Source organism: Lissotriton helveticus, chromosome 4_1, assembly GCF_964261635.1.
Source record: "Lissotriton helveticus chromosome 4_1, aLisHel1.1, whole genome shotgun sequence".
Taxonomy (NCBI): Eukaryota; Metazoa; Chordata; class Amphibia; order Caudata; family Salamandridae; genus Lissotriton; species Lissotriton helveticus.
The window spans coordinates 1,702,418,030-1,702,443,461 of NC_136063.1; the positions used below are offsets into that span (position 1 = coordinate 1,702,418,030).

The window sequence follows — 25,432 nt, forward strand, 5'->3', positions numbered from 1 at the left end:
ACATTTGTTAACACTTTCTGATCATAGGTTGCACCTCATTGGTACAAATGTAACACCTAAAAACAGCAATAAGCAGCAGAGAGGTCACCAGTCAACATTTTCAAAGGGACTTCCCCTATGCAGAAACCCATGTTGCTGGGTTTTTAGTAACGTTTGGACATTTTGAGCTAGAAATAAAAAAGTTTGGTTGAAATCTGGAGATTACGCAGCACATGATTGGATTGTGTGGCAAAGGCGTCAAAATCATTACTATGTGAAAAATGCCAGAGCCGTACATTTGCATTTCTCCAGAGGCCCTGTTGTAGGACTGGAAGAACATGCCTATAATTAGCTGGGATAGAATGGGGTTCATGCAGCTGCTGCACTTTGTGGTTGTTCATTGATTTCAAGGGTGCACCGATGTGCGCCCTATTAGTCCCATTTTAGCAGATATAATGTACTGCCTGATGCCTTTGCAGTATATCTGCTAAATACAATGAATTGTGCCAGTATAGTGAACTATGCCCCTCAAACATCACACAGTCCACCTCCCAGGAAGGCATTGTGTGCCTCTTGGCCTTTTTTGTTTGTGGGACAGACAGGTAATGGACTGGAGATTTGGATCAGAATGATATTGTGGATACACAGCACCTGGCTCTTCTATCACCATAGCTTTCTTCCACAGCAGCATGGTTTCCCCCAGATTGCTGTGTCCTCATGTGCTCTACCTCTTAATCAATGTTCCCGTCTCTACAAGTGGCAGCTGGTGGTTAGAAAACCTAATGCAAATGGTAGAAGATTGCCTTCTCCAAATCCAAGACACATTCAAATCTCGAAGGATCCAAACCGGTATGTGTAGTCCATGGGTTTGTCCGATGGGTTAACAAACTATTTCATAGACATGGTCCATCTGACTGCCTTCTTTTCAGAGTCACCCTGTTTTAAAGCTCAAACTTGGTGCTCAGAGACAAGAGTTCAACGTTTTTTTTTCTTCAACTTTGCTTTTCTGCTCAATCCCACTGTTTCCTTCCCATGTGCTGCAGTGCAGTTTAACTTCTACTACATTGCCCATAGGTAGTCACCTGGATCTCATCACTGTTCATCCAGCCCTATGTACCCTTTGTGCCCCTCTCCATACGTCACTGCCTTCTCCCATGTTTCTTATTCCACTCCTTTTGTCAACCTGCCACTTTCCACCCCACACTTTTCACCTTTGTCTAGTTTCATAATTAACATTGGTTCCTTGTCTCATCCTGATCTTCCCTGTTCTTTCTAATTTTCCTCACTACAACTGTAAAACAAAAGGACATACCAAATGACATGAAAGCAATGAACATCAAGAAGAAGTTCACAATAAAAACCACTCTGGAAAGAAAGAGGATGTGCCATTGAGACAAGGTAAATAGTGACCAGCACTATATGCCCAAACTCCTGCTGTGCAGAGTCAATTAAAACATCACAATTCAAAAGGGTGAAGTCTGCTTGGTATCAAGCAGATCATTTTGGTGCCTATTTAATTAAGTAGAGGAAGTTGGTTGCTCTTCTGGAGATAGGCTGAAGACTTAGAAGACTTGAATTCCACAAGGAAAAATAGTTTCCATTGAAAACAGAGAGTGGAGCTCTGCAACAAACATAACTTATCATCTTGTAGAGCTGAACTCACTCATCTGCAGATAGAGTAGAACTCTGCCATAGAGGCACCCAAGTCCCTGCATACATAGTGCTGAACTCATGCACGGATAGAGCAAAGACCTTATACCCATAGGTAATTACTTTTATTGAGCTAGAGCTGAGTTCCTGCATACATAGTACTGTGAACCTGGGCAGACATAGCTAAGCTCTTCCATGTATGCATCTGAGCACCATTGCAGAGAGTAGTGATTAAGGGTGGGCAGCAAACTCCACTCCACCAGTGGAGTTCATGGAGTTTTGTCACTCAGCACTCTGCTCGGAGCGTAAAGTGTGGTAAAAAATACTCAGCTGAACAGCTGGCGGAGTGGAGTTAAACGACGAGTGCACTCACCCCTATAAAATATTTAAAGCCTGCTGTGGAACAGATTAATTTAACTCACTTTGTTGTCGCAGCGTTGTCTCTGACCTTCTGAGTGCACACCTCTGCCAGGCACATATAATAAATTAGTTTGAAGGTTCATGTGTGCAAGCTGTTTCTTGTAGATGTCTGACTGATTGCGAACATAATCAGGGAGCATCGCTGGCTCTCACGAGCATCGAAATGAGAAGCTGAAAAAGTTCCGTAAATTGCATCAAGCTCGCAAGATGGCACTTTCATTTGGTGCAATCCCAGAATTAATGTGTCTTTTTGGGAGATGTCAGCAAGTGCTATGTCATAGTCATTTAAAGAAGATTAAAATAGTGATTAAAACAATATTACACAAACTACTGTTGTCTCTGAGTCTGATACCACTGATACAAAGAGTCGGAGCTATCGCTCAGAAAGTGATGGAAGCAGAAAATGTTTGACATTGATTTTTTATTATTCGTAACCAGAAAATGTCAATGAGAAAAGACAGAAGATGTCCTTTTAGAGAACAACGTTAAACTGAATGGATTTAGAACCTCACAGACTCACGAGTTGATGTGATCATTCACCATACGCTGTACTCTAACTGGCTGAGCTTGCAATTAATAGTGTTCTGAAACTGAAAGAACTTGATATATAATTCAGCAAAGAGCCCCACATGATGAAAGTTGCATTTAAAATAGCGACTGCTCTCCATCACTGAGATTACACTGTATCAACATTTTAGAATGTTTTAACAAAAACAATCAGGGAATTTGAGTTAATTAAAACACAAAATGACTGAAGAACTCCAGGGACTACACATGTGTGTGGTTTAAGAAATATACGACAGTTCAGAAGCACTAGTTTCAATAAAGTTTTTTGGGGGGGAATTAAATCGGTGTTTATTGGCAGTACACATGACAAAAAAAAACGTACAGAGCGTTAGCGCCTACTACCCTGTGGGCCGGCGAAGTAACAAACATGCCAAAGAAAGCACGATACTAGGCCAATCAACCATCAGACCTATATATAACACAGCATCTCGCCTACAACCCAACTGAGGCCGGCTGCGTAATACTACTTGGAGAAAAGGCAAGCAGAGCATCGTAAAGATAAAAACAATGCCTGATCCAGGGCACCACCCAACCCTACTGAAAGGTGCCCGTAAAACACTCTGTAGCACTTGGAAAGCAGGTATGACTACCTTTAAGGGATAAATACACTGAGAAGGGAAAGGGAGATACACGAAAACTTAACCAAAAAGCCAAACATCCAACCCCAGACCCCCCATCCCACCCTTCCTCCCCCATGGTGAGCCACCCATGAGCTAAAGCCCTCCCACAGGTGCCCGCAAAGAGGAACAAACCCAGTGACCACAGGGCAGAGACGTTAGGACCGGCTATCCTGCACCGCTGTAAAAGTAAAGTAAAGTCCACATTTGTATAGCGCACAATCACCCGTAAGGGTCTCTAGGCGCTGGGGGCCGTCGGGAAGATTAAGCGAGCTATTGCCCAGTGTCACATGGTGCTGGGCTAACCTGCCGCCGGTGCCAGGGATCGAACCGTGATCCCCAGATTCCAGCGTCAGTCGCCCTGGCCGCGGCGCCACACCTCTCCCCTCCCACCCTCAGGGATCAATTGCATCAAATGTAAATAGATAGGGCAAGTTAGTTCCCGAAATTCAAAAGACAAAATAGCTATGAAAGGAGCCCAGATCTTAGAATATTCAGATTTGTCCCCTAATAGGGCCATAGACAATCGCTCCATACCTAAGAGGGACAACAACTGGAGCAACCAGTGGGAATGATCAGGGATCCTGTCAGTCTTCCAGGGCGACAGGATAACCTGATGTGCAGCATTCAAGGCCAAGGAGATCTGTTTACCTTTAAGTGAACGCAAGGGGAAAGTCAGAGCGTTGGGAAGGCCCAGTATGGTGTAAGCAGGAAGCCTCTGGATAGTGGTTTCAAAGGCCCGATCAATCTCATCGAGGACGGTGTCCCAATATCGTGTTAGTTTGGGACAATTCCATAGTAAGTGAAGAAGGGTCCCAGGACACGCACAACCACGCCAGCAGAGGCCGTCCTTCTGGAAGTTCCACTTAGCAAGCCGGGCCGGAGTGTGGTACCAGTAGGAAACTATTTTGTATGCAGTTTCTGCGTGCCCTATTGAGTGTGCAAAATGGTGCGATCTATAGAAAATGTCCTCCCACTCCTTATCTGTCGAGGTGCGCCCAATCTCTACCTCCCACCGATCCTGTCCCGCAGAATGGATGCCCCCTGACCCAGGCGTGATAAAGGTGTAAAGTTCTGAAATAAGCCTGCGGTCGTCCTTTTTCATGAAGAGCCACTTCTCAAATGGCAACAACGACCTGCAGACCACCGTCTCACCAGGGGGCCTGACGTCCAGTGACACATTTAGGCTTGAATGAAAGCATCTGAGTCTGTTAATTTATAGTCCTCTCGGAGGTCCAGGAAGGGGATGAGGCAAACAACTGCCCCACTCGCTTACATCCTCCGTCTACCCAACGGAAGCCAACTCCCCTGTCCATGCCCGGAGGAAAATCGGGATTCGAAAAGATGGGAGACATGGCGGAGGGGAAAATAGTAAGATTTGCATGGTGTGCCACCGCATCCCATGCCAACATGGTAGGGCGAGTGACAGGAGAGGAGTAAAGTCCCCATGCACGCGCCGACCTGGGTAACCAACATTCCCTCCAGATATGCCTACCCACAACCGACTGATCCATAAATACCCAATGTTTCTCCTTCATGGGACGATATCGCAAAATCGATGCTGGGTAGTAAAGAATGAGATTAGGTAGGGCCAACCCCCCATCCGACTCATTAAGGTTTTCTGCAGCCTGGGTAAATTAGGACCCCAGATAAAGCACTCGATCTCTGTTTGAATACGCGTGAGTGCGCTCAACGGAGGCTGTAAGGGAAGAGTCTGAAAGACATAGAGAGCCTGGCGTAAGACATTCATTTTGATCGCGTCTAATCTGCCAAACCAGGACAGGGGTAGCCGCCTCCAGCGAGAAAGGTCTGACCTAATGCGAGAGAGGAGGGAGGAGTAGTTTGCTTCCACTGTCTTATCCAAGCCTGCACGGCTGAGGCAACGGCCGGCAAGGAAGTCTGGGGGTGTGCCAGGGAAAATATGACATAATCAGCATAGAGGCTGATAAGGTGACGCTCGGCACCAAATGGATTCCCCTGTGCACCTTATCGATTAAATGGCAGATCCTCTTCACGTTATCCCCACACTGCCTCCCCAGAATGAAGCCGGACTGGTCAGGGTCTATCAAGCCGGGCATAAGAGGGCTAAGCCTATGCGCTAAGATGCTAGAAAACAGCTTTTCATCAACGTTTAGCAAAGAAATAGGGCGATAGGAACTGCAGAGCGCTGGATCCTTCCCTGATTTGGGGATAACTGATATCGTGGCCTGTAGCATAGAAGGCGTGACATTGCCCGTGTCCAAAAAGGAGTTGAACAAGCGGGTAAGCACTGGGGCCAATTCCTTACAATAGGTTTGATAAAAAAAGGGCACTAAACCCATCCGGGCCCGGTGCCTACTGAGGTTGCAACCGAGCTATAGCAGATACCACCTCTTCGATATGAATGGGAACTTCCAACCCTTCCGCCTCCTGGTGGGGCAGCGGGGTCACAGCTGCACTCCACAAGTACTCAAGGGGATCAAGAAGGCCTGAGGACTCGGCGGAATACAGCCCCGCGTAGAACGCCTGAAAAGCAGCCGCTATGGCACGAACCTCCGTCACCTCCAACCCATGGGCGTCTCAGAGCATCTTCACTGCCTGAGCCTGTTGCTGACAACGGAGACAGTGTGCCAGCATGCGGCCTCCCCTATTAGAACCGACATAGTACTTATGTTTCAGTCGTAGTATCGCATATTCAGCCCTATCCAGGTCCAAACGCTTCAATTGGTGGAGCTCCCTCTCTAACTGACGCCAGATACGAGGGGCCCCGTGCGCTTATGAATGGCTTCAAGTTCTCTCACCCGACCCTCGAGTTCCTGGCGTTTCTCACGCCTAATGCAATTATTGTAGGCCACCCTAGAGATAAGAGCCCCCCGCGCAACTAACTTAAGTGCCTCCCAGACAGAAGCCAAGGGAGAGGAGCCATGTCGTTGAGCTGTAGATAATCTTTCAGTGTATTACGGAGACCCTCCACCACCGACGGGGATCTCAGAAGTGAGTCCCGCAAACGCCAATGAGGGGAGGACGACTGTGAGTGTGGAAGGCGAAGTTTGAGAGAGATATGAGCATGCTCCAAAAGGGAGCGAGCATCTATGGAAGAGGCCTGGATGCAGTTCCATACCGCACAAGTGACAAGGAAGTGATCCAGCCTCACGTAGGTCTTATGAGCCGCGGAGTAGAACGTGTAGTCCCGTACATCAGGGGGCAAACATCGCCAAGCATCTCTAAGCCCACAATCATCTAACCAAGCCCTCCCCGCTCCTGATATAGCACCGGCCCCACCTGACCTCGAGCAAGACCGATCCACCTGTGCAACCATAACCAAATTCAGGTCCCCTCCTATCACTACCAGAGAGTCAGGTGTACACAACACTTCAGCCAGTGCAGTAAATATGAATTCTTCCTGATGTTCATTGGGAGAGTAAAGGGAGGCTAGAGTAATAGTGGTGCACCCTATACCGAGGCGTACAGCAAGCAAGCTCCCCGGGAGCTCAGCAACCGTATCCACCACCGAGCCCCTAAAATGCGCGGAGTGCAAGATGGCCACCCCTCCAGTTTTCCGCTTCCCAGAGGACCAAAATTGTAGCGGTAATGCCCTGTGTTGCATGCGATGTGTATCACAATGGAAAAGGTGTGTTTCCTGAAGTAGGCACACATCCCCCCGCACGTTCTCAAGCAATGACAGCACCGCCCTCCGCTTAGTGGGATCATTAAGGCCCCTGACATCAAAGGGGAAAGGACCAATAGGCCCTATAGGGAAGGCCCAGGAGACCCAAGAAGGAATGGAGGACTGCAAGGACAGAGTGACTAAAGGCAGGCAAGTAAAACAGAGCAGAGCATGCATGACTAAAAATCTCAACATAGGGAGGACCCACCCACCCCCAAAACAGCAAAACAAACCAACCCTCAAACAACAAAACATCACAGAGTCCAACATAGATGTTGGGCAGCATTCCAAGGAGACTGCCAAGAAAGTAAGTATCATCTCCAACTGAGAAACAAAAGCATCCCGTCCGCCCCCACCAGGCCCATAAAGTTGCATAAAACCTCAACACACGTTACCCTCAGTCATTAGTGTCCAGCGAGTCTCCATCTGCTCCTGTCAGGGTCCGAATGACAGCAGAGCGCTCCTTGAGGACAGTGGCCGGGTCACGGCAAAGTTGATCAGTGGGCCGGGCGTACCGAGGACCGCGTCATCCCGATCGTTGTGAACCCGGCACTGCAGCATCTGGAGGGGAGGGCAGCTCATCAGGGGACAACTTCAGCACTTTGCAGGCTTCAGAAATAGAAGAGACCTGTATGAGCTTCCCTTCCGGACGAAAAATGAGGCGAAAAGGATGGCCCCAAGCATAAGAAATGTTCTGTGAGCGCGGATGAGTTGTGATTGTGGGGGCGAAACTCCTTCCTTTTCTGGAGTGTTCTCGCTGCCAAAACCTGAAAAATCTGCGTGGTGTGATCCATGAAGTGGAGAGGTTGCGCAGCATGCGCTGCTCGGAGAATCTCTTCCTTTACTGTAAAGTTATGGACACATGTCAAGATGTCTGCAGGAGGGTGATTCGACGGATGGGGGGGCCAACCCGATGGCATCGATCTATCTTCATCGAAGAATCCGAGGAAGAGCCCAGAATCTTGCGAAAGAGATCCTGCACATAGCCCACAAGATCCTCTCCCTCCGCCCCAGTAGGGACCGCCCGAATGCACATATTGTTCAGCCGGGAATGGTTCTCCAAGTTCTTCGTGTGCGTCTTGAGGTTCAGATGCTGTTCCTGCAGGCTCAGGACCTCCTGTTGAAGCGCCGCAATCTCCTCGTCCCTCGCCGCCGTAGAGTACTCCAATGCGGCCACACGCTCTCCCACCGCGTCCACATCTCGCCTGACCTCTCGGAGATCCGCTTACAGGTCAGTCTTGACAGTGAAAATGTCCTCCCTCTGCAAGGCAAAGAGAGACTCCAAAAACTCCCGGGTAACAGCACTGTCCGGGCTGCCCTCCACCGGCACTGAGCCAGCGCCTGACAAGCCCCCCGCAGCTTTCAAGAGGAGGTCACACACTGACCTATCCTTTCTCCCTTTGGAAGCAGCCATCGCTGGACTTGCAACCAGAACGTGCTATGAGCGGATGCCCTAAACATCAATCGCAGCAGGAAGAAGGCCCGATTGCGCCCCAGTCACCACAGCTGCCAAAAGGTCCTCACGCCATCCACGATGACCCCAGCCAGCAAGCGCCTCTCCAACAACCAAATCGAATCACACACCAAGGCGCAGCTATCAGGCAGCTCAGGGCAAAAATACTGAAGATCTGCTGTGCTGCAGGAAAAATGGCCCAACCACAATAAACCTGGCCTTTCACAGCACCACTAGGCCCACTATGTGTGAGCCCTAGGAAGTCCGCAGGGGCTAATCAATCACACAAGGGGGGGCAGCCGACTCCCCCCCACCAGATCCACAAGGGCCCTCTGCCAGAGACACTGTGCGCCGAAGTCTGCCAAGGATGAAGGCCTCCTCTTTGCCTGGCAGTGCCCCAACACGTGGCAGGCCCCAGCTAGGCCGCACGCACGCCGCAGACCAGCCTCCAGAGGAGGGGGCAAAGATGTGGAGGCTCCCCGCTGGCCGCGGGAACAGAAGAGCAAAAGAGCAAAAATGAGGGCCGCAACTGGACACTTGCCTGGCTCCCCGACGTCTCAGAAGGCTCCAACCACTGCTGCAGGCCCGGGGTATTTCAGTCAGTAGGCTTGGGATGCACGTAGCATCTGCCCGGCGCTGCCTTGCTCAGCTCCAGGGGCAGGCTTCTCCACGCTGTAGCTCTGTGTCGCATCACCCGCGATGACAGAGCAAAAGTGCAAAGACCGCTCACAGGCTTCCCTGCATGACACGGGATGCTTCAGTCTCTGCTCCGCCAATAGAAGAGCTGCGCGGCCAGACCACAGCACCAGCCCGCCTCAGCAGCGCGGGCTGACCCTACACTTACGGCGCCAAAGCTGCAGGCTGCCCAACAGACCCTCGGAGAGGCCCGACATGGGTATGCAGCGCGACCCACGGCTCTCTGGCACGTCTGTGAAGCAGAACCCGGGACCACCACCAGGTAAGTCTGGGTCCGGGTGTGCAGAAGAAGATGCTTTGCGCCCGGCGAGAAGGGAGCACAAGAAAGACACACCCGCTCACTCCGCCATCTTAACCACGCCCTCAAGTTTTTTTTTTAAAGCACACCATTTTTCTTCATCATAAAAAAACAAACTAGGTGGAGATAACAGCAAACCAATAAGAGCAGGGGTGGGAACAGTACTTAGTGGTTCCGCAGGTCAGGACTCAGGAGCGATCCGAGAAGTATTGTTTGTCTTCTGTCCTGACAGTCCAAGAAGTGGAGAGAGTGCTGCTCAGCAGGGTTCAGGGGGGAAGCTGGGTGGTGAAGTCCTTTTGTTCCTGGGACTTCTTAACAGGAGGCCAGCTCTCCTCATGCCCTTGGAGATCTCTTCAAGCAAGGGTAAACAGCAACAGCAAAGTCCTTCCCCTCTCCTTGGCAGCAAAGCAACTGCAGGTCAGAATTACAGTAGGTCAGTCCTTCTTCAGTCTTCCAGCTTTCTCCTTGGCAGAGGTTCCTTCTTGATTCCAGGATGATCTAATTTTCTGAAGTCTGGTTAGCCCTTTTTATACCAATATTCCCTTTGTTCTCTGAGGGCAGAGAGGCCTTGGCATAGTCAGAACCAGTTCTGGTCAGTCCTGGAGCACTTTGTTTACTTGACTTCTTCTTTCCTTTGAGAGAGAGGGGAATGGTCGTCAGCCACCCAGAAGGAGGTGGAGCAGGCATTGTGGAAGGCAGGCACAGCCCTATTCAGGCCCAGGTGCTATCCCCTCCCACCACTCAAGATACAGATGGACCTATTCAGCCTAGGGATGACTCACTCAGCCTCTGGGAGCCACCCCAGCCCCAGTCGGGGAACATCGTTTACAACAAATCTTTTACCCCGCACTACCATTACAACGTAGGAATTACAACGAAAGTCGTTACGACGACTTTCGCTGAAGGGCGCTGTTGGATAGGAAATAGTTTAATTTTCTATCCAACACTTTCCCTACTATCCACGGGGACTGGAGTTGGAATAGAAAATTAAACTATTCCACTATCCAGCGCCCCCCAACGCAAGTCGTTGTAACGACTTGCATTGTAATCCCCGCGTAGTAAAGGCATGCGTGGTAAAAGCATGCGTTGAAACAACATACATCCCCCCAGTCACTCACAAACCAGACAGTCAATTCACAAACAGGCCAAAGCACACAGAAAGACCAGACAAGAAAACAGCCACTTTCTAAAAGTGCTGTTTTCAAACACAGGATTTAAAAACCATCCTTCCTAAAGAATGTGTTATTAAATTCTGAGTTCAGGGATACGACACTTTCATTTTCTATCTTGCTCCTATGGGAAGATATGCAGGTATACATTATACACAGCATTCCCCATTATAGCCTATGGGAAAGATAGCCTTTCAATAGTGAAAAACGAAAATAGCTGTAATTCACTAACAGAGCATGTCACCCATACTAGTACATGATCTACCTTTCACATACACTTCACCCTGCCCAGGGGGGTACCTCAAGCCTTCCATAGAGGTGTCCAATGTGTATAGAAAGGGAAGGCTTATGCATGGCCAGTGTGGACACTGGTCAGGTCAGCATAGCAATTAGCAACTGCACACAGGCACTGCGGTGGCAGGCCTGAGACACCATTTTACGGTTACTCCTGTGGGTGGCACAATCAGTGCTGCAGGCCTACTAGTAGCATTTGAATTACTAGCCCTGGCACACTCAGTGCACTTTACTAGGGACCTACCGGTAAAACAAATATGCCAATCATAGGTAACCAATCACAATAACAATTTCCCTAGGGAGCACTTGCACTTTGACACTGATCAGCAGTGGCAAAGTGCCCATAGCATCTAAACCAGCAAAATAAAAATCCAGCACAGCATAAAAAATACAGGAGGTAGAGGCAAAAAGTCTGGGGAAACCATGCCAAAGATGCCACGTCTAACAAGCCACCACTTGATGAATAGAATATTGCATAATTTTCCATCACCTACCATAATGGGCAATGCTCTGTTGCTCTTAGGTTCATGCTAGAGAATTAGCAACATGTTCATGCGTTTACATTGTGAACAGGAACCCATCTTATCATTTTCAATGGATACCCCTTCCTTTGTAACTGTTGATGAGGCAACCTCATTTTGCAACAGCTATATAGACGTTCCCATGATTTTCTTTATCCCAGTTTATTCTTCACACCTCAAGTCTACTTCTGAATGTCTGTGGGAGTACTTCATTCGGCACATATAGAGATTCCCACACATACCTTATTGTTCCCTGGAAGTATGTTATCATTATTAAGTTCATGTTATTTTTAATCAGAAAAGACACTTTTTCAGTAAGCTTTCAGTGCTTTCATTTCTGACATGCACAGTACTCACTTGGTAGCAACCACCTTCATGACATATGATGCTCCTAGGTCTGGTGGACACTCTCTGAGCTTCAGCAGTGCTTGCTCTCTCAGAGGAATGCATTGACAAAGACAAAAGATCTGGCTGTAATGTGCTACTGCAGAAAAGAAGAGGCATGAACAAATGCATTTTCCACACGTTAGCGCATTAAACCTGGTCCTATTGGGTTTCCAAAAGTGTATTCTAATGCTGTCTCATCTCCCAATGCGCAAAATGGTACCCCCACCAACACTTTTTAGTACTAGCCACCCACCCCCCCATCGAAGTCTGGGAGTAGTTCTAGTTCCACCCCTGCTTAGGCCCTTGGAAGTGGATCCGAGGTGCTTGCTTCAGTCAGAACTCATGCAAACTCTCTTGAATGGGTGCATTTGTGCCATTGCATGGTATGGAACAGGTGCATTGCACCTGTTGTGTGACCTGAACCAGCACGTCGCCTCTGCTGCGAGGATTGATGCATCGCCTTTGTAACCAGCACTGCATGACATTTGCATTGGCTCAAGGTCTTAACATCTCTGTCGACGGCAGCCTTGACGCCAACACTGAGAACTCTGGATCGCATCCCCTGTGCTCATCAGAACCGACACATCGCCACTGGTGTGCGGACCAGTACCAGTGTATCGCCACCACTGCAAGGATAGTCATTGACTCATCGCTTGTACATCGACACAATGCTTTGGCTGATTCCCACATCCTCCTTGTTGACAGGATCTTCAACGCAACTGGGATTAAGGTATTTTTGCTCAGCATGCCTAACCTGGACACTGTAGCCAGCCCATGCTCCATTGCGGTCGACCTAAACGTTTGACTTTGTCCCTGTCCAGCATAACCAGATGTCTCTTGTTGGCGCTTAGTGCTTTTTGCTTAATTAGATACCTCAAGATGTTTCTGTCAGATAGGGTGGACAGTATTTGAGATGATGTTATTACTGTTTAGCCATACCAATTTTCTACTTTCATTTTATTCTTGGCAATGTGACAACTTGCACCAACATTTCTAAAGCCGGACCCATTGGCTCAAAATCTTGCTAGCAAAAATTTGATTTTGGTCTTAACCACACTGAGCACTCCTGCACATTTGCTTCATAAGTTACACTGAATTCATTTTTCACTTTAAAATCCAAGAGGCTCATTTCATGACTGTGGAATGCTCATTTGGAAGGCACCAAGAAACTTGTACAAACTAAAATGTACTTTCAAGCTGATGAAAAACTTCTAATAGTTAATCTTTTTTTCCTTTGGCTGAGTGTGCAAGGGTAACAGATAAATCAACATCAACAAGCTACCAAAAGCTGATAGTAGGATGTATAGGCGAATTATTGGGAACAATAGACTGGGGAAGGTAAATACAAATAGTGATGATAACAAGAAATGTAAAGTGTTTAAATGTAAATTAATTTGTGAATCTTCAAATAGCCAGTGGAGGAGAAATGCATTTTAGTGTCTGCTATGTAGCACAGAACAAGGCAAGGTGTGGTAACGGAATATCATTTTTATAACATCGTTTGAGGAAGTATTTTTTTATAAAAAATATCACCCCACTGGAGCTAATAATAGAAAATGTATAGCTAACAGGACAATATGTTTGTAAGCCATGTTAAGGACACTATATTTACGTCAGACATTAAACATTGTAATCGATGTTCTGCAACAAGCATGCAAGAAATGTATTATTTTGATAATGATAAACGTGTCTAACCGAGAGATGTTCGAGCTGGTGTAGAGTCTCTTTTTATCCAGAAAGAAACCCAGGACAGGACCACAGTCAGAATGCAGGGGATGTAGGTCTGAATAGCAAAGTAGCCCATCCGTCTACTTAGGTCGAAGTAAACTGTCATCACCATGTAATCTCCTTGGAAGAGAGAAGAAAAAGAGGGAAAAGAAACAGGTGTAATTAATTCAATGCAACTCACTTAGCGTATAATTAAGAAATAACTAGACACTGCTTCCTGATATGAGTACAAGCAAAGCACCTCAAATATTTGCTATGGGTTATGAATGAACAATATTTCAGTGTCCGTTGTTTTCCAGTGTGTTTAAATCATTCCTTGGAACATATTCCAATTAGTTTGTCTTGTCCTTAAAAATGATATTGATATACCTCGTTGCAAAGACTATCAGAAAAATGTAAAAGTGGCCATCACTCAGTCATTAAAAAAATAAATAGTATACATATGAGACTAAAATGTTAATTTGCTGACCTCTAGCTATACTACCTGATAGTGTAACACAAGCCTGATTCTTAAATAAACAATGGGGAGGTGTGAAATGCTGTAGGTAGTTTACACATTGCATGGCAACTTGTGCAAAATAGTCTGAAAAAGACACCTTCACAAGGGTTTGTGACGTAACCAAAGAATACAAAACTGAATCTTATTGAAAACACATCATTATTTGCCAGGTAATAAGCCACAGGAACATGTAGTTCACCAATTTGCTAATTACTCTAGAAAAGATGACAAAATACCATCTGCAAGTATGACTTTGCCTTCTCCTGTATAATATTTGAAACCAGCTTCATACCTCACTCGCGCTATTTCTATGTAAAGTAAATAACTGTGGTTACTTATTTTAAATTCGCCAACTTCTGAAGAAGAGAAGGTTGAATTGACCCTGCAAGAAGGCGGTGTAAGGGCATGTCACCCCTGTCAGTTGAAAGGGGGCCCAACCCTCTGAGGGCCGCTTCTCCATGATGACAAGGCCTTGGAGTCCTCAACTTCAGCTAAAAGGAGGTTGGGCACATCCGTATTTCACTTTGTTTTCCACCCCAGGTGCTCGCTAGTAACGGTTTGCTTGTCCTGTCTTCTGAATTATTTATTTATCTTATTGATATGTTACATCATGTTATTGGTATTTGTGTAGCACGCATCTACCAGTGGAATATGGCCGAGAGATGGTAAGGCCGCCCCATGCATTGATCTGAAATGGCCACTCAATAAGTTCAGTCGGCTGTTTGGAAGGACTTGAACACCACAGGCGATGTCAATGGTGAATTCCCCCCACCCTCCTTTGCAACTCACACACTTCTAAAGTAAGCTAAGTACATTCTTAGACATTTTCTTTGTCCTTCATTCTTAGACATTTCTGGGTGCAGCAACAACTAGTGCACTGACAAAAAAACACAACTTCTTACTGTCCTTCACGAACCGAGTATTATTCAGAATCTGTTCAGTCCAATACACAGCTGCTGACTCCAACACTGTTTCTTGTGATTTCTGTACTATAGTCTAAAATGCCCACTATCAATGTTCTTTGAAATGTTTTCTGCAATGATTGAGTCATGACATGCTATTTGTGATCTGAAACCATTAGTTTTACTCCATTTTTCACTTGTAGTTTTGCACTTCATTTGCTCACAGAGGATAATCCGGCCCATCTGCACATTGAAAATCCTTAATGCGTTTTGCTTTCTAATTAGATCACCCGTCTCATGTGAATACGTGTTATTGCAAACACATAATGTACCAGAACTACATTTTCTGTCCCCACCTCATACTTCCTCATACTTCATCTACACGTATCATTGCCCCAAAATATATTTACGCTTCCGGATCTATTATAGATATATTTTTATGTATTTATTTAAAGAGTTTTAAAACGCGCAACATGACCCTAGAGGGTCAAAGCGCTGAGCATAGTATAGAAGAGAAGCAAAACATAAATAAATATATGATCTTATAATCTATTACATTAAAAATATTTACCAAGCGCAAACATTACCAGAGCGTATGAGAGCGCAGTACATAGTCTAGAGCAAAAGCAATAAACAAACAAAATAAACCCCAAAAAATGATTTGTTACATTATAAATATTCATCAAGTAGCCATAGCTCTGTTACGAAACGATAAGTAATTTCTCTAAAGATGATCTTCCTGCACTGAGTTGATCCAGTTATGGCAAACGGATTCAGATAGTTCATGGCCATTCTGCTGGGCGGTTGTCACGGTATTGTTGAGGGGAAACATCCTGGGAGTCAGGCTGATGGGGAACATATGTTGGCTACCCTAACGTTATGTGAGTAATCTGTTCATTAGAATCATTTTCACCTCTATTTGAAAATGGAGGTCAAAAGGTTTGACAAGATTTGTGGAGCGAGAGAGTTCCATATTCGAGAGGCAGATCATGAGAAAGAGTGTGTGTAGGTCTTTCGTTTCCTTAATGTGGGGTGTTCCAGCAGAATGGAGTTTACACTCCTGAGGAAGCGACTGCCGTCTGAAATTTGGATATTTTCTGCCAGATATCTGCATTTGTAGTGCAAGGTTTTTTGAGTGAGACAAGCTATTTTCAGCTTTGAAGGGGAGACAGTTGAGAGACCTTAGAGAAGGAGTAATGTGGTCAGAAAGTCTTGTGCCTGGTATTCAGTGGAGCAGTTCTCAACTTATTAAGACCTGTTACAGTCACACAGCGATATTCAAATCTGGGGACAAGTAGTAATTGTACTGCTAACTTGAAGTGGTGGCAAGAATGTGTTACCTTGTTTGGGAGGTTGAATTTGAATGATGCCTTGCATGTGGTTACACTAACATGTGTGTGTCTGTTGAGATTTGTACCCAGGGGTATTCCAAGGGATTTTGTTGATTCTATAATGTTGGTTTTACAGTATCTAGATGGTTAATCAATTCTGGGATGTGTGGGGTGCTGTTAGGAGGAGGGATGAGTAGCAATTCTGTTTTCATAGAGTGCAACTTGAAGTGGTATCAATGCAGCAAGGTTTGGGCTTTTGCTAGAATGTTGTTCAGTCGAAAGACATCCTCCGTGGAGGATAGCTGTAAGTATAGCTGTGTATCATCCACATAAATGTGGTATGCAAGGTTTGATTGTTTGAGGATTTCTGTCAGTGGCTACATGAAGAGGTAGAAGGGTTTGTGGGAGATGATCGTCCCTTGTGTCACTCCGTCTCTTACTAGGGAAGCGTTTGATAGTGAGTTATCAAATCTGAATTGTTGTGAGAGGTTCTATAAGAAAGAGGTGAACCAGTTAAGTTTCCTGATAACCATATTTTATTTTCTAGTAGTTCTAACAGTTTATCAAACTTTTACTAAAAGGATAAAGCTAGTTAAAAGCTGTGAGAACCCAGAAAGGAAGGCAAAACCTTTTGTAACTTGATTGTTACCTCTCCATTCTCTTTGTCACATCTTCCCTACTGCTCAGCCAGGATGAGTGTTGGAATGTGTGGTAATGTCATGGAATGCTTGAATGAATGGTTATATTGAGTGTCAGTTGGTGAATGCAGCCTCAGCAGCAGGGAGGCTGCTCCTGGTGGGGTTACCGTCTTATCTACTAACTTCCTTATCTGGAACTGGATTTAATAAACCACCTTCTAGTAACTTACTATCTGGCTACATCTGGACTTCTTTTACCCACCACATTTTGGCGACGACTTGAAAGAAAAACATGCGTGTTTTAATAGACAATCTGTCTTTGGAACTTATTTGGAAAATTTGAATACTTGTACGAAGAAAACTGAAATTGGATGCTCGAGAAACTCTACTACTGGAAACTACTAAAGAAATTCCTGCTCAAATCTTGGTAAAAGAACGCTCTTACCAGCCCCATCAGTGTCCTTTTTGCATCAGGACAACCTGCTTAGAGCGTTGCTTGACCTTCTTTACATCTACATGAACATAGGAAGTTTATTTGCATTATCATTGAGTAGTGACCTGCAGTGTCTGTCAGAGCGTGAATTTATTATTTTCTTTTTTAGTGTCTGACAAGACTTTGGGCCATATGTAGGTAAATCTATCTTACAGACTCCTGAATACCGAATGTTACCGATTCGGTAGTCCGTAATCGGTAAATGAGATGTAGGAAAAAAGTCGGTAACATTTACCGAATCGGAAAAATCTGGTACATTTTACCGATTCGGTATTTACTGAATCGGTATTTACTGAATCGGAGATTCAAAATACAAGCAATTGAGGATTCAACCAATCTTGTGCATCCACCCCACCCCACAACCAGGAAGTGGCCACACCCATGCAGGTGCAGACAATCAGAACCTTCTGGAGAACTGTGAGCACTGGCTGTACTGAGCTGAGCAGAACTGCAGGATGGCATCACAGGAATCACAGAGGGAAGGAGCAGACAGAAAAAGAAAGTTGAAGTTCAGCACAAGTGAGCTTCAGGTGCTCGTGGAGGAGGTGGTCAAACAGCATACCCAACTTTTTGGGAAACAGTCCCTGCAGGTAGCAGAGGCTGTGAAACTGAAGACCTGGCTGGAAATCCAGGAGAAGGTGAACCCCATAGGGGTGAGCCCACGAGAGATAGAAGACTTAAAAAAACGCTGGTATGATCTCAGGATCATTACCAAAAAGAGCTGGCTGCATAGAAGAAAGAGGCCAGTGTCACAGGGGGAAGAAGGGGCAGGGCACCTGCCCTCACTGACCTGGAGCAGCTGGTGGAGTCGACCCTGGAGCCCGAGAGTGTGTTTGGGATCGGGGATGCAGACAGCTCAGCCAGAGCTGCAACAAAACAAGGTAAGGAGCATGCCCAGAAATCCTCCCCCCCCTTCCCTGTCCCCCTTCCCCAATGTGGCTGTGTGACTCACACTCCAGTACAGGTTTTGGGATACACCAGCAATGCATCATGGGAGAGGTAGTCATTGAAACACCCATCATGACAGTCATCACAGAAAACAACAAGGCATGCCACACACACCATTCAGAAGCAGTTGAGGACATTGAGATAGTGTGACAGGATTGTAATTTAATACTGAAATAAAGGGTTACAGCACCACTGAGCTAATGTCCATATCTATCCACAGGAGAGTCATCGCGCAGGAAAGCACAGGAAAAGGAGGGAAGGGCACCCCGTAAGGGAAGGACTGAGGATGCCAGCACGAGTGCAGGCCACAGCACTGAACCACCACCCGCACCAACAACACAGGCAGCTACTCCACCAGAGCCAGCCACAACAGCACAGCTAGCATCGCCACTGCTGAATGAATCACAACAGCAGGATTCACAAGCACAGTCAGCCTCACCAGCCTCAAATTCATCAGTAGTGGTAAGGCCCAGGAGGCATGCTGTACCCACTCTCCATGTTATGGAGACGTCCTCTGACGACGAAAGGGAGGGAGACACCACAACTGCTCCACTGGAGGCAACCATGCTGGGCTGCAGTCCACCTCCGAGGGTGTGCACACAGGTGCAAGACGCCGCAGGGTCCAGGAGAGCAGCACAACTTGGCAGGGTGAGGGGGTATTTGGCGGGCTGGAAGTCACCATGGTTAAAGTGCAGCGCCTCCAGGGGGGGAAGGCCATACAAACAGTGCAAAGACAGATACAGCACTTAAATCAAAACATGGGAAATGTAGACTGGGGCATCAGCTCCATGGCGGAGAGCATGAGGGAAATGACAGAGGGAATGCTGGACATGTCCTAGTCCATGATGGCACTCTGTGACAAACTTGATGAGGACAGGGCATTAAGGCGCAGGGAGAGGCAGTACATGCAGCAGCACACCAAGGCGGGGAACTGTCTGGCAACGGCTACTTCCCTGCTATGCAGGTGCTCTGTGGCCATGCAGGAGGGGCTTATGCACTGCTGCACTGATGTCTCCAGGGGGATGGGGAAGGTGACATCCGCTATGGAACTGCTGCTGACCACCCAGTCAGCCAACACTGGTGCTCTAGGTGTGGGGGAGAGCAAAGAGACCACCAGCAGGAGCAGCAATAGCACACCTGTACCAGAAACACGGAGGAGCAGCAGGCGCCATTCTGCGAGCCCTGAATCAACAGCCACTGTGGAAAGCCATCTGCAGGCATCCAGCACTGTAGTGCGTGGGCACAGACATTAATGCTGCCCACACCTTCATGAACATTATTTCGGTGAAGTAACCCGTGATTACCAAGTAAGGTTGTCACCAATTTGACTGGCATGGTGTGCCATTTGCTGATTGACGTAGTGCCCAGTTAGTAAACTATGCCATGCACATGCAACGCCTGGCTGTGTCTCTTTACTTAGTTAAAAATACTTGTGTATGATCTCTGCCTGTCTCAGTCTCCCATCTGTTGTTGGAGCTACTCCTGCTGCGTAGGGCTCTTGCTGTTCAAGGCCATTATCAATGTCCTCATGGTAAGTTATTTCAACTTCTGTAGCTCTCTTTGTGGCAAGGTTGTGCAGCATAGCACAGGTTGCAATGATTTTACAGCAGATGATGGGTGTGTACTGACGTGCACCTCCGCTTTTGTGGAGGCAGCGGAACCTGCTTTTCAATAGTCCAAAGATGCGCTCCACAACGTTGCGTGTTGATCTGTGTGCCACATTGTAACGTCTCTCACTCCGGGTTGATGGGTTCAAGTAGGGAGTGAGGACAAAGGACCGCACAGCATAAGCGCTATCGCCTAGGTGGGAAAGTGAGTGCCATTAGTTACATACTAAAAAAACATTCAGCTGCAGTATCTATCAGGGTGTGTCACAGTGATTTACCTAGCAGGTATCCTTCCCTAAATTCTCCAGCAGCCAGGCGTGTGTAGATCCCACTGTTCTGGAATATGTACGAGTCGTGGGTGCTCCCAGGAAATTTGGCCACAATGTCAGTAATTATGTTGCCAGCGTCCCAGATCACCTGCACATTTATTGAGTGGGTAGACTTTCTGTTCCTGCAGATGTATTCTGTGGCTGCAGGAGGGCAGATTGGAATGTGTGTCCCATCAATACAGCCTATGACGTGCGAGAACTGTGCCATTTGGTAAAAGTCTGTCTTGGATTTCTGAAGTTCTGCTTGTGTGTTTGGGAAGCTGATGTAGTGGTGCATTCTCTGGATCATGGCACCAAAGAATTTTCTAAAGAACAGGGACAGGCAACTCTGGGACACCCCGCCTACCGCAGCTACCACCCCCTGGTAACAGATGCAAGGAGATGTAGGCTACAGAGTACCTGCACATGTGGTGGTATGGCGTGCGCCCTTGGTGTTGGGTGCTCCAGGAATGGGTGCAGGTCCCTTATCAAGTCTAGGATGGTGTGGGGGTGTAGCCTGTACCTCTCATGGATCTCTGCCTCAGTAAGTTGGAAGAGTGTGACCCGCTGTCTGTAGACTTGCTCCTCCCGTCTCCAGTTCTTCTCTCCTGCTGCCTGTAGCTGTAGCCGCCTTGCAATGACATAGAAAGCCGCTATAGTGATCTCACTGTTGCATTTTGGGATTGCTTATATACCATGTGGATAATTACTACCTGCTTCCAGTTGGTGTTATTTACCGACTCTTAAATACTGAATTTCATGAAATTCGGTATTTAAGATTTTACCTACATATCTTTTCTCGTTTTCCCATTTCATATTTATCGATTCGGTAAATTAGAATTCGGTAATTACTGATTCGGTAAATATGAATTCGGTAATGATGAATCAGTATTTACCGATTCATATTTACTGAATCCTTATTTTTTGACATCCTACATCTCGATGGCCTGAATACTGGTCGGTAACGGCAAATTTACCCAATTTCGGCCAATACCGACCGGTATTCAGCTACCTACATATGGCCCTTTATGTTTTACATCTACAATTTCTGGTAAATCTCTGCCACTGTGTAAAGAGCCGCACATTAACTAGTGCTCTGTGATTTATGGCTTTATGGCTTTACTTATTTGATGTGATTTCAGCGGTGAGTGACTCTTTAAAAAAAGATTTTGGGGTCTCTGCCTGTTGTCACACGTGATATTTGAATGGGCTACATGCTGCAAGACCAACGGTATTGCCGGTGCACGCGCACCTTACTGTTCTTCCTGGTGTCACGTGAATCCTCCATGATGCTTTCAAGCTCTCCTGTGATGTCGCACCGCTCCGCGGTGTTACGGGAGAACGCAACCGCCGTGAGCCATACGACTCTCTTCATCCCTCCGCGTCGCCATTGTGGATGCCTGATTATCTATTTTACGCCGCTGCCAGTTAGAGATGCAACTTCATGTGGTTTTGGATTTATTTTCACCTTGGTTACGGTGCTTGAGTTTCTGAATTCCTCTTTCTATGATGCTGGAGTGCACCGTGTCTCTCCGTTTGTTTTAGCTGAAGCCAATTATGGGTACTTGTATACTCTGACTGGACTAACCTTTCTGAATCGAATAACATGAGTACATTAGGTGTGCCTACAACATCAGTTTGCCACCGCCTTTGACACTTCAGTGGACATTCTCCAGTTATGTCGACCCCAGAGGATTCAAATGTTGGGCCATTGGTAATTATTTTAATGCACCCATATATTAGAGCTGATGCTTGTCTCTACCTACTGTCTCCGTAATGAATCGGGTGAGATACCACTCACCGGAGTCACGTCACTGTTACATTGAACTTTACGTCTGTTAATCTTTCTTTCCACAGTTTCAAACAGTTTATTGTCTTACTTGTTTTTTTTTACTTAGTTGGCTGGCTTTGTTTTCGAGGATTTGCTGATATTATATTTTAGTCAGACTAATTTGTATTGTGAAATGTATTTATGAGATGACTTATTTTTAGCTTACTTGAATGGTACTGCATTTTGTTGTTTTAAGGGTCTTGTTCCCTGGTACTGCATGGCTTTGTGTGCTTGATACTGTTTTAGGGTTATTTACCCTTGTGCTGCCCGAAGGGTTGTGTACTCCAGGGTACTACACAGTTTTTTTTGTGCGTTTTAGGGTTGACTGCCTGTGATGTTATTTTGTTACGTACCGTTGTTTAGCTTCAGATATTTTGTTTGGTAAGGGGTACAGCGCTGTTTTTTGTTTATACGGTTTACTGCCTTGAGTTTTCTACAAACAGTGGTTTTGCCTGAGACATTTTGTCTTCTGAGGTGTACAGTGCTGTTTTTGCGTTATATAGTTGATTGCTTTAGGTACAGTTGTTTTGCCTAGACATTTTGCCTTATCAGGTGTACTGCACAGTTTTTGCATTATATGGTTGATTGCTTTATGTACAATTGTTTTGCCTAGACATTTTGCTTTGTCAGGTGTACAGCGAATTTTGATGCGCTATAGTATTGATTATTTTACTGTCTATGATGTGGTATATGAATTGCCTGAGACGGGAGGTCACTTCAGGTGCTTAGTATGCTTATTTTCCTGAGTTTGATTTACAGTATAGTGAATATTTGTTATGTTTTTCAGCCTTACAGTTTACTGGATAGTGTGTTTTACCTGAAACTCTATCCTTTTCAAGTTTATTGGAGTGCGTATGTGTATTGCCTGCATTGGTAGTTCATGGCACACGTACAGTATAATGTGCAGTGCGCTTGCTTTCTTCCCTTTGTGAGAAAAGGGAATGGGTAATTCTGTTCATGCTTTAATGCTGTTTATGAATGTAATGTTTTATGACTTTGCAGTTGTCCTATCAACTCATTTCAGAGTTGTTCTATCATCTCACTTAATGTTTTATGACTTCGGAGTTGTTCTATCAACTCATTTTATGTTTTATTGCATTTAAGGACATATTTGAATGTTATGTCTATTATTTTATGATGCTAAAATTTTAGTAATTTTTGCTACCTTTTAACTTTGCTGTATTTTCAATTTGTAGAATTTACTTCTTCGCATTTCGACATGTAATGTTCTTTGCTGTTGTGTTTCTTGATTTTGAGTTTTTTCTTCGTTCATGCTTTATTCCATTCATTTGTTGGTGTAAAAAAGGGGATATGTTGTGACTTGATTGTCGCCTCTCCTTTTTCTTTGTCACATCTTCACTACTGCTCAACCAGGATGAGTGTTGGAATGTGTTGTGATGTCATTTTGAAGTCAGAAAAAGAAAAGTAAACACCAAGATCCCTCGGAAGACAGAGCCTCACATTTGACCTCTGTCTTTGTAAGCAGAGCAAATGTGACAAGAGAAGATCACGATTTACAGACCTGTTTACAGAAAGGAAACTCATGGAAGAATACAAGGGGAGTGGGTGTGAAAAGGATTTTCCCCTTGGGAGATACAAACTCACCCAGGACAGCCTAAAATAAATAAAGTTAACAAGCAGAACGTCAGAAAATGTGTGCAATTACCAATAAAGCCAATGGTAAGCAACAGGCAGATTGCATTCACAATTCAGCTTTCTGAATGCCCTCAAGCTCTCTTTTAGGTGTCAACCTAAACAGGAAGACGTGGATGGAAGAAACCAGGACACAATGGTAACTATATAAAAAAAGCATTTGCAAAGATAAGTTGGCCTCGTCTGTTGGCTGCCAATAGAGACCAGTTCCATTCTATTCTCCTGGACTCCTTGAAATCGCACTGCAACTCTATGCATGCAGGTAAGAGCTAATTAAGGTCCCCACACTTATATACAGTCTCATGCGTAGGAACAATACATAGTTTCCACCTTTTCACATAGAAGCACTATATCCTGGAACATCCCACTTTAACCCAAGGTTCACGAAGCATGGTCCCTCTGTAGACTTCCCATTTCAGCCACAAGAGGGAACATTAGCTTGCAGTTGAATAATTAGGTATCTTACCTTTGGAATCTTCTCAATAGCTATGGATGTGCTTTGGGTTGCAGAATTGGATTAAGGGTGGTGTACTATTGTGGTGTACTATTTCTAGGATCACATATGCCACTACCTATTAAGTTGGCATATACAGACGGACGTTTCCGCCAACTTTATGTTGCCTTGCTACAGGCTGACTGACATTGAAGCCTTCGCTTCTACAACCAAACTTACCTGTTAGCCTTGAAAAAAGTCACTGTGTGATGAAACATCCATTAATGGACACACTGAAGATTGGTTGTGGCATAATGAATGTACTGAAGATAACAGGTTCCTTCTTTCTTCAATAAATCATATGATTGACTCATCAATACGTATTCCCACTTTATGGACTTTTTATTATTTATGGACTTCAAATAGATTGCAAGAGTAACTTTTCTTGGATGTGCACATTATTTTAGCCTGTGATGTTCAGTATGAGGGGGAAAAATATTTTTACTTATGCTGTACATCACTGGCAAAAACCCCAGAAAAATGCAATAACATAAATGTGGATACCAATCATGACACTGCAAAGTCCTAGAGTCATGAAGTATGCATGTATAACAATGCAAGTATGTCCATATGGCATTAGACAACCACAATTTAATTTTTTTTAATTTAAGATTCCAAGCAGTAAACATTGATCTTGGAGTGGTAAACTGAAAAAAAACATGCATGAAAGCACATTTTAGTATTACATCTCTTTATTGACAGATCATAGCACATACATAAAAAACATATTACCACATGGCCCCATTACTCATTGTATTGCGAGCTCCAAGGCTCAAAAGAAATGGACCGGGCCATGCCAAGCTGCAGAAAGAGGCCCGATGTCGGGCGTACTGTATGTGCAAACAATCAACGTTAGATAAAGGAAAAAACATAATCAAACAAAGCCCCCAAACACCCACCCAAACCCTCCTCTTCTCACCCTCCTCCTTTGTTCCAAGTCCACCACGCAAGTCGTCCAAGAGCACATTCCCATTAACCCGCCTTCGGCTGCTCCACATCGGATAGTCGCAGTAAGCGCAGGTAGCTGGGGCACATTCCGAGGCTAGCAGAGACAGTAAGGGCCGCCACAGCTTTGCATACTTAGTACCCTCTCCTACCAACGTCAGGGAAAGCTTCACCATACCCAACACGTGCCACAAACAATGAAGCCAGCCCTGAAATGTGGGGATGTGTGTGGAGTGCCAATGGGAAAGGATATTCTGAATGGCGGAGCCCAGTGCAATAGCAATCAGGCGGCCCCTCTGGGAACGCAGCGGATATGTGACTGGGTTCGGCAGACCTAACAGTACGTAGGAGGGGAATCA

At 45.7% G+C, this 25,432-nt stretch overlaps 1 protein-coding gene across 2 annotated transcripts in view; it reads right to left on the bottom strand.

The window, feature by feature from the left end:
* Positions 1-25,432, bottom strand: part of LOC144827656 (gamma-aminobutyric acid receptor subunit gamma-4-like) — a 2,222,498-nt gene that overhangs the window by 169,335 nt on the left and 2,027,731 nt on the right. For both annotated transcript variants that reach the window (XM_078685892.1, XM_078685893.1), the window contains exon 7: positions 13,393-13,545. In XM_078685892.1, the coding sequence (XP_078542018.1) occupies positions 13,393-13,545 (153 nt within the window). The remainder of the gene's footprint in view (positions 1-13,392; positions 13,546-25,432) is intronic.